We start from the raw sequence: 10,415 nt of genomic DNA, 5'->3' as shown, positions 1-10,415 counted from the left end.
TTCCTGTTTTTTGATTTGTTTTTTGCATTATTTATTTTCTTTTATTTTTTGCTTTAATTTTTAATTCTGTTTGCTTTTAGGTTAGCAAAATTATAAACTTTATGTTAGTGCCATTAGTTTTAGAAAAATTATAAACTTTGTGTTAGTGCCATTAGTTTTCGAATTTGAAAACACTTTTTTAGTTTTTTTGTTTTCTTTGTTGCTTTATTTATTTTATTTTGTGATTAACTTTACTATAAAAATAGTTTTTTCCTATTTTTTTGATTTGTTTTTTGCATTATTTATTTTCTTTTGTTTTTTGCTTTAATTTTTAATTCTGTTTGCTTTTAGGTTAGCAAAATTATAAACTTTCTGTTAGTGCCATTAGTTTTAGAAAAATTATAAACTTTCTGTTAGTGCCATTAGTTTTCAAATTTGAATAGTTAAAACTTGTATTCTTTGAAAATTGTTTGAATCACAAGTTTGTGATTAACTTACTAAAAAAATGAGAATATATGCGCTTATAGAGAAAATTCAACCTAAATTCCTAGTAAATTTCTATGAATTTCAGAGAAATTCACTATGAATTTAGGTTAAACTTTTCTTTATTAGGGCATCTATTTTCACTTTGAGAGGAGCTCAACAAGGCAGAGAGGGAAGGGCTTATAAACCGGTGTGAGCCCCCTTCGGTTGGTGAGGTGGGACTAAACTCGGCCCGCAACGAGGACCAACCCTTTAGTCTCGGTTTGAAAGTTGGCATGGGCCAGGGACTAATGGTCATGGTATTACGAGGGCCGAACCATAAGACATGAAAGCATTTCAAATGAACTCTAAAAAAGTTGAAAGTTGGGATGGTATCATAATTTCACCCACATAGCATGTGCATGTACAAAACGGACAATGGTAGCATGTTCGTGTGTTACAAAGTTGCGGGAGAAAGTCTTCACTTTTTCTTCGCTTGTGTCATTTGCTTATTGCGCGGTAACCATGGATAATCTTCATTATTTATCAGGATGCTTGGGTCAGCCTTGACATTGAAGGGAGGAATTTCATGAAACTTTTCATAATCTTCAGACATGTCTGTCTTGCCGTCCACTCCCAGGATGTCGCTTTTTCCTGAAAGAACTATGTGGCGCTTTGGCTCATCGTATGATGTATTCGCTTCCTTATCTTTTCTTTTTCTCGGTTTGGTAGACATGTCCTTCACATAGATAACCTGTGCCACATCATTGGCTAGGACGAATGGTTCGTCAGTGTACCCAAGATTTTTCAGATCCACTGTTGTCATTCCGTACTGTGGGTCTACCTGTACCCCGCCGCCTAACAGATTGACCCATTTGCACTTAAACAAAGGGACCTTAAAATCAGGTCCGTAGTCAAGTTCCCATATGTCCACTATGTAACCATAATATGTATCATTTCCGCTCTCGGTTGCTGCATCAAAGCGGACACCGCTGTTTTGGTTGGTGCTCTTTTGATCTTGGACGATCGTGTAAAATGTATTTCCATTTATCTCGTATCCTTTGTAAGTCAATACAGTCAAAGATGGTCCCCTGGACAACAAGTACAACTCATCACAAACAGTTTTGTCACCTCTGAGACGTGTTTCCAACCAACTGCTAAAAGTCCTGATGTGTTCACATGTAATCCAGTCGTCGCACTGCTCCGGGTGTTTGGAGCGCAGACTGTTCTTGTGTTCATCGACATACGGGGTCACCAAGGTAGAGTTCTGTAGAACTGTGTAGTGTGCTTGAGACCAAGAATATCCGTCCCTGCATATTATTGAGTCTCTTCCAAGAGTGCCTTTTCCAGTCAGTCTCCCCTCATACCGCGATTTAGGAAGACCTATCTTGTTAAGGCCGGGAATGAAGTCAACACAAAGCCCGATAACATCCTCTGTTTGATGGCCCATGGAGATGCTTCCTTCTGGCCTAGCGCGATTACGGACATATTTCTTTAGGACTCCCATGAACCTCTCAAAGGAGAACATATTGTGTAGAAATACGGGCCCCGGGATGACAATCTCGTCGACTAGATGAACTAGGACGTGCGTCATGATATTGAAGAAGGATGGTAGGAACACCAGCTCGAAACTGACAAGACATTGCGCCACATCACTCCTTAGCCTTGGTACGATTTCTGGATCGATCACCTTCTGAGAGATTGCATTGAGGAATGCACATAGCTTCACAATGGCTAATCAGACGTTTTTCGGTAGAAGCCCCCTCAATACAACCGGAAGCAGTTGCGTCATAATCACGTGGCAGTCATGAGACTTTAGGTTCTGAAACTTTTTCTCTGGCATATTTATTATTCCCTTTATATTCAACGAGAAGCCAGTCGTGACCTTCATACTGAGCAGGCATTCAAAGAAGATTTCTTTCTCTTCTTTCGTAAGAGCGTAGCTGGCAGGACCTTTATACTGCTTCGGAGGCATGCCGTCTTTTTCGTGCAAACGTCGCAGGTCCTCCCGTGCCTCAGGTGTATCTTTTGTCTTCCCATATACGCCCAAGAAGCCTAGCAGGTTCACGCAAAGGTTCTTCGTCACGTGCATCACGTCGATTGAGGAGCGGACCTCTAGGTCTTTCCAGTAGGGTAGGTCCCAAAATATAGATTTCTTCTTCCACATGGGTGCATGTCCCTCAGCGTCATTCGGAATAGCTAGTCCACCGGGACCCTTTCCAAAGATTACGTAGTGTAAATCATTGACCATAGCAAGCACGTGATCATCGGTGCGCATGGCGGGCTTCTTCTGGTGATCTGCCTCGCCTTCGAAATGCTTGCCTTTCTTTCGACATTGATGGTTGGTCGGAAGAAATCGATGATGGCCCAGGTACACATTCTTCCTGCATTTGTCCAGGTATATACTTTCAGTGTCATCTAAATAGTGCGTGCATGCATGGTATCCTTTGTTTGTCTGTCCTGAAAGGTTACTGAGAGCGGGCCAATCGTTGATGGTCCCGAACAGCAACGCCTTAAGGTTAAATTCCTCCTGTCTATGCTCATCCCACGTACGTACACCGTTTTCATTCCACAGCTGTAAAAATTCTTCAACTAATGGCCTTAGGTACACATCAATTTCGTTGCCGGGTTGCTTAGGGCCTTGGATGAAAACTGGCATCATAATGAACTTCCGCTTCATGCACATCCAAGGAGGAAGGTTATACATACATAGAGTCACAGGTCAGGTGCTGTGATTGCTGCTCTGCTCCCCGAAAGGATTAATGCCATCCGCGCTTAAAGCAAACCATACATTCCTTGGGTCCTTTGCAAACTCATCCCAGTACTTTCTCTCGATTTTTCTCCACTGCAACCCATCAGCGGGTGCTCTCAACTTCCCATCTTTCTTTCGGTTCTCACTGTGCCATCGCATCAATTTGGCATGCTCTTCGTTTTTGAACAGACGTTTCAACCGTGGTATTATAGGAGCATACCACATCACCTTCGCAGGAACCCTCTTCCTGGGGGGCTCGCCGTCAACATCACCAGGGTCATCTCGTCTGATCTTATACTGCAATGCACCGCATACCGGGCATGCGTTCAGATCCTTGTATGCACCGCGGTAGAGGATGCAGTCATTAGGGCATGCATGTATCTTCTCCACCTCCAATCCTAAAGGGCATACGACCTTCTTTGCTGCGTATGTACTGTCGGACAATTTGTTATCCTTTGGAAGCTTCTTTTTCAATATTTTCAGTAGCTTCTCAAATCCTTTGTCAGCCACAGCATTCTCTGCCTTCCACTGCAGCAATTCTAGTACGGTACCGAGCTTTGTGTTGCCATCTTCGCAATTGGGGTATAACCCTTTTTTGTGATCCTCTAACATGTAATCGAACTTCAGCTTCTCCTTTTGACTAATGCATTGCGTCCTTGCATCGACAATGACCCGGCGGAGATCATCATCATCGGGCACATCGTCTGGTTCCTCTTGATCTTCAGCAGCTTCACCCGCTGCAGCATCATTGGGCACATCGTCTGGTTCCTCTTGATCTTCACCAGCTCCCCCTGTTGCAGCATCACCGTATTCAGGGGGCACATAGTTGTCATCGTAGTCTTCTTCTTCGCCGTCTTCCATCATAACCCCTATTTCTCCGTGCCTCGTCCAAACATTATAGTGTGGCATGAAACCCTTGTAAAGCAGGTGGGAGTGAAGGATTTTCCGGTTAGAGTAAGACCTCGTATTCCCACATTCAGTGCATGGACAACACATAAAACCATTCTGCTTGTTTGCCTCAGCCGCATCAAGAAACTCATGCACGCCCTTAATGTACTCGCGGGTGTGTCTGTCACCGTACATCCATTGTCGGTTCATCTACGTGCATTATATATAATTAAGTGTCCAAATTAATAGAAGTTCATCATCACATTAAAACCAAAGTGCATACATAATTCTCATCTAACAACATATAGCTCTCCAGAGCATCTAATTAATTAAACCATACATTGAAACTATGTAAAACATTTCAATGCGAAAACAAATGCGATCATAATCGTAACCAAGGTAACAATTGATCCAACGGCATAATGATACCAAGCCTCGGTATGAATGATATATTTTTTAATCTTTCTAATCTTCAAGCGCATTGCATCCATCTTGATCTTGTGATCATCGACGACATCCGCAACATGCAACTCCAATATCATCTTCTCCTCCTCATTTTTTTTTATTTTTTCCTTCAACAAATTGTTTTCTTCTTCAACTAAATTTAACCTCTCGACAATAGGGTCGGTTGGCATTTCCGATTCACATACATCCAAGATAAATAAAATCTATGTCACGTTGGTCGGCATAATTTTCATAAACAATAAATGAACCAATAGTTATAAAGATAATATACATACCACATCCGAATCATAGACAGGACGAGGGCCGACGGGGGCGGATACCAAAACCATCGCACTATATAAGATGCAACAATAAATGTAAGAAAATATTACAAGTATCTATCTAAACATACAAGTAAGAATATTTTTCCTTTCAGAAAGAAGATAAAAACAAGAGGCTCACCACGGTGGTGTCGGTGATGAGATCGGCGCGGGTGATCGACGGCGGTGAAGACGGGGACGGGGCGTGACGGACCGCTAAATCTAGACAAATCTCGAGGAAAATGGAGCTTGGAGGTCGAGCTTCGAGAGGAGAAAGCTTAAGTAGTGTGGCTCGGGCATTCCATCGAACACCTCATGTGCATAGGAGGTGAGCTAGAGCACCACAAAGCCCTCTCCCCCTCGGCCAGAGAAAAATAGAGCACTGGGGTGCTCTGCTCGCGAGCGAGGGGTATATATAGGCACCTCATTGGTCCCGGTTGGTGACATGAGCCGGGACTAAAGGGGAGCCTTTGGTCCCGGTTCAAGCCACCAACCGGGACCAATGGTGGTGGGCCAGGAGCGAGGCCCATTGGTCCCGGTTCATCCCACCAACCGGGACCAAAAGGTCCAGATGAACCGGGACCAATGGCCCACGTGGCCCGGCCGGCCCCCTGGGCTCACGAACCAGGACCAATGCCCACATTGGTCCCGGTTCTAGACTGAACCGGGACTAATGGGCTGACCCGGCCTGGACCAAAGCCCTGTTTTTTACTAGTGATTGAGAGAGAAGAGAGGACGAAAAAAGAACGAGGAGGAGGAATCAAGAGGGAGGAAATGCGGGATGGTGAGGGATAATTAATCTTAGTGTCAGAAAGGAGATGGCGATAATGATGATAATGAGTTCTACATATACCGACACTAGACGGGTAATAAACACCTTTCGAGGCTTAGAGATCGGATCTATCAGGGTAGCGCCCCGACTTGGTAGCGAAAGTGGTTGATGATGCAGTGGTTCTTAGTAGTGGTGATAGGCGCCAATGCAGCGATGGACGTCATTGATGGAGGAAGGAGGAAGGAGGAGAAGAGTGTGGAGGGTTAAAAAGAAAATAAAAGAAAGAGTAGGGATAGTCTCGAGGCCGAAAAGGCAATGGCGGTAATGAATCAACTAGGTCTACGTGTATTGGCACTAAACGGGCAATAAACACCTTTCCAGGCTTAGAGATCAGATCTATCGGGGAACATCGCTGGCCCGACTTGGTATCAAAAGTAGGTAGATGATGCGGTGTGTCTTGGTAGTGGTGACGGGTGACAATGCGACGATGGATGACATTGGCGGAGAAAGGAGGAGAAGAGGGATGAGAGTTACAAAATAAAAGGAAGGGTTGATCTCGAGGCCAACGGCGATGGAGACAATGGGCGAGGTCTACGTGTACCAACGCGGGTGATAAGCATATTTCTATGCTTAGGCTCTATCGTGGTCGTTGATGCCCTGACTTGGTACAGGAAGTGGACGAAGATCTGGTGGTTTTTGATAGTGGTTACGGGGTGGATTTGCGGTGATCAAATAGGAGGAGGAGAAACGAGTAGGGCGATGCATGACATTGAGAGAGGAAGAAGGAGAGGAGGAACGAGGAAAAAGGAAGGGGCAGCCTAAAAAGGGGAAGGGAGAAGAAAACCAAGGCATGCCGACAGGGTTGTGGCATTTAAAAGCAAGCGACCAAATGGTTGCATTCAGATAGATCTACTTCTCCGACAAAAATATTTGTCAAAGAAATGATTACATTCAGATACATTTATTTATTTAACAAATATTTTCTGATGGAGGGAGTAGTCCACAAGTCAAGCTGACCGTTTCTTGGATCATGGTGTCAAATATGTCCCTGTTAACGTTACTTTCCGACTTAAATACTAGTCCATATCTACTACATTTCTCACTTCATCAGCTTGCTCCTAGCAGTACTACTTGTCTTCTTCACCTGTTGTTTGTCTGTGCTTACCTTCTCCACCTTACAGGTTCCTCGTTCAGCTCTTTTGTGCGTGCCATACTGCGTCCCCCACAATAGCTGCCGACGACCTAACCTGCCTGCCTACCACCACGCGTGCGCGCGCGCAAGCACAAACCCTACAGCTCAAAGCCATGGACGCGCCGCGGCCACGGTCGCCTCCTCCTCTGTTCATGCCAACCACGCCTTCCCCACCGCCACCGCCACCGCTATCCTCCTCGCCCTCCCCCGACTTCTCCTTCTCCTTCTCCCCTTTCCCTCCATCGCCTCCACCTTCTCACGTCCCCCTCCGAGTCCTTCCGCTTCCGGCCGCCGCCGACATGTCCCGGACACCCCTCGGCCGCGTCGGCAGCGACATCAGCCACAACAACTACGCCAAAGCCAGCCACCGTCAAGCCACGAGCCACAGCAGCTGCAGCAGCGATGACAGGGACAGGGCCAAGGCCAGGGCGTCGCCTTTCTTCCCCGGCCCCGGCGGCGCGTGGAGGGCAGGCGAGGGCAGAGACGACACGGCCGGCAAGGCCGAGGAGGACAGGAAGAAGGTGAAGGGGAAGAGAGGGCCGCTGGAGGTGGGCCAGCGGGTGAAGAAGTACATGGCGTCCCTGGTGGAGCAGCTGCTCGCAACCTTCTCCCGGCACGGCGAGCGGGACCGGCGGGGCCAGCGGCGGAGGCCGCACACGTTCTCGGTGAGCGGGCCGGGCGCCGCCGCGACGATGGAGCGGGAGCGGTGGAGGCAGCGGCGCGGGCATCTGTCGTCGGCGCCGGCGTCGCTGCGCGCGTCTCCGGTGAACAGCGGCCACCTGTCGGTGGGCGGGTCGCTGGTGAAGGTGTCGACGTCGTCGGAGGAGAGCACGATGGAGGAGCTGCAGAGCGCCATCCAGGCCGCCATCGCGCACTGCAAGAACTCCATCGCCGTGGCCAAGCAGTAGTACTAGTACGTAGACTAGACTGCCGGAGCCGGCCGGGGCACAGGCAGGCTAGTGTAAATGGTAGGGTAGCGGCATGGTGTGCGTCGTTGCACTCTCCCGGCGATCGCCATGCGTGCGTACTGCTTCCGATCGAATCAGAAGTTCTCGGTGGACACAGGTCGCGAATGTGAACTTCACTCTGTTCCATATAGTACTTCCATCTCAGATTTTCTTGCTTGCGACTGCAAAGATGTAAACAATATTACTATGGAAAATAGCCAAAATAGGTAGTGAGCATTTTTTTGCGAGTAAAATAGATACTGATCATGTACTACTGTGTCCTTGCAAGATTTTTCTCACTAATACTCCCGTGGAAGCTTATTGCTCCTACTTGTGTATGTGATATAATTGACCGAAACAAATAAATCTTCTTGTCATTTGGAGATTGGAGTGGCCGGTAAATCAACACCGGCTGAGGTTATCTTTCCGTCGGTTTTCATTGACCGGTTGAATATTTGATGATGCTGACCGTTTCTAGATCCTGATAGCCTGGTAGTAACTCAATTCATAATATATATTTTTTCCTTTTGGGGGGTAAAATAACTCACATGTTAAACTTTACCCGCAACTCATTCGATCTAACCATGCCACCACCGGCAGCCACATACACATCACCAGCCACGATACAAAGTCAGTACAAACTGTCTACATGAGAATGCAAGTGCACGAGTGGAGACAAGCTCACTAGTGGGTGTACCACGTACCGTCGTACGCCCATCCAGCTTTCGTTGGTACTCTGTCCTTTCCTTTTAAGCCGATCCGATGTCTTTCTCTGGGCACGACCGCAAGGGCAGGAGTGGCCTTGTGCGTTCCATTAACTTAGATTTAACTAGATGATACGTCTCGCGTTGCTGCGAAAACTGTTGACAAATAATTTGATGTTTAATATCATGAGAAAGTTATGAAACATAGTATAAGTTGATGATAAAGAATTTTGTTTGAAAGAGGTATTGTTTAGAGTATCTCCAGCCGCGTCCCCAACAAGGCCTCCTAGGTGACATTTCGGTCGCCGGCGTTAAAAAATCGGCCCAGTCACGCCTTCAAGGGCTCAATTTTCGCCGGCTCGGGCCGAAATTGGCGTCGGCGGACCCAACCCGAACCCGGTGTGCTGGGGGGCGCTCGGGGGCGCCGGGCGAATCGTTTTTGGCGCGAAAGAGCCGCGGGCCCTCCTTACCAGCGACTCGTCTCGCTTCTCGCCGCTTCGTCGTCCTCATCGCCTTGTTTCCCGCCGCGAATCAATGCCAAAGCTGCCGCGCGCTGCCGCGCCGATCAGCCTCCGCCATTGATGCCTCACGGGCGGCGCAATGAACACGAGACGACGCGCGTCCCCTCGCATGCCACACGTAATGCGCCGGCCACGTGTACGCGCGACGCCTCCGCCTATATAAAGCCGACCCCAGCGCGCCGGTGGCACGCACAGAGTCTCCACCGCCGATGAGCCCTTTCTCCCCCATTCCTCACTCTCCTCTCGCCGTCTCCAGTTCAAAGAATGGTCGAACGCTTCCCAGGCGACGGCGCGGCGGCGAACGGCTTCGGCCGCCGCCACCTTCACGAGCACGAAGCTCGGCTCCTCTTCGAGGCCGAGTACCCGGTCCCGCCGGACATGCGGGTGCCCGGGGCCTGGAGAATCAGCGCCGGCGGGGTCCCGGTGCCACCACCGCCCACCGGGGCGGCACAGCGTGCGGAGATCACGCGTATCCGCGCCTCCCTGCCGCGGGCGCCGAGGGAGGGGCCACGCTCCGTCCCCGACAGCCCGATCTGGGAGCCATACTTCCGGCAGCGCCACGCCGAGCAGTTCGAGGCCACCAACAGCGTCGTACCCTCCGGCAGGTTCAACTCCACGGGGCGCCGCCGATGGTGGGGCGTGCCCGGACGCACGCTGGAGGCCGTCCTTGAGTACATCGAGGGCGGCAACACGCCGAGGCTGGAGTACCCCGACCCCCCGTCCTTCTCTCGCCGCCGTGGGAGCTCGTGGACGTCGAGGCGCATGGACCCCGGGCCATCCTCCTCCTGGTCCGGTCGGTCGACCGGCTCCCCCTGCCTCCGCCCCGTCAAGCCGGAGCCCCAGGACACGCCTGTCAGCCGGCGCACCCGCAGCTCCGGCGTCCGCATCGGGGACTCCACCCCCGCCTCTGGCCGCCTCGTCCTCGTCGCGCCCAAGCCGGAGCCCGGTCTACCCCCGGAGTACGAGGAGATAGCCCAGCGCGGTCTCTCCGACGACGATGCCTGATACGTCTCCAACGTATCTATAATTTTTTATTATTTCATGCTATTATATTATCTGTTTTCGATGTTTATGGGCTTTATTATACACTTTTATATTATTTTTGGGATTAACCTATTAACTCAGAGCACAGTGCCAGTTTCTGGTTTTTTTCCTTGTTTTAGAGTATCGCAGAAAAGGAAAATCAAACGGAGTCCAATTGACCTGAAACTTTGATAACCCACAAGTACAGGGGATCGCAACAGTTTTCGATAAGTAAGAGTGTCGAACACAAAGAGGAGCTAAAGGTAGAACAAATATTCCCTCAAGTTCTATCGACCACCGATACAACTCTACGCTTGACGTTCGCTTTACCTAGAACAAGTATGAAACTAGAAGTACTTTGTAGGTGTTGTTGGATAGGTTTGCAAGATAATAAAGAGTACGTAAATAAAA

General features: G+C 48.9%; 1 protein-coding gene across 1 annotated transcript; it reads left to right on the top strand.

Annotated features, from left to right (window-relative positions):
- The first annotated feature begins 6,753 nt into the window (after positions 1 to 6,753).
- LOC119301834 (probable BRI1 kinase inhibitor 1) lies at positions 6,754 to 7,956 on the top strand. Its single transcript, XM_037578811.1, has one exon. The coding sequence runs from the start codon at positions 6,923 to 6,925 to the stop codon at positions 7,715 to 7,717; it is 795 nt and encodes a 264-aa protein (XP_037434708.1). The 5' UTR covers positions 6,754 to 6,922; the 3' UTR covers positions 7,718 to 7,956.
- Positions 7,957 to 10,415: the final 2,459 nt, after the last annotated feature.

This window comes from Triticum dicoccoides, chromosome 5A (assembly GCF_002162155.2).
Source record: "Triticum dicoccoides isolate Atlit2015 ecotype Zavitan chromosome 5A, WEW_v2.0, whole genome shotgun sequence".
Classification (NCBI taxonomy): Eukaryota; Viridiplantae; Streptophyta; class Magnoliopsida; order Poales; family Poaceae; genus Triticum; species Triticum dicoccoides.
The sequence above is the reverse complement of the archived record's forward strand: the minus strand, read 5'-3'. Positions and strand labels throughout refer to the sequence as shown.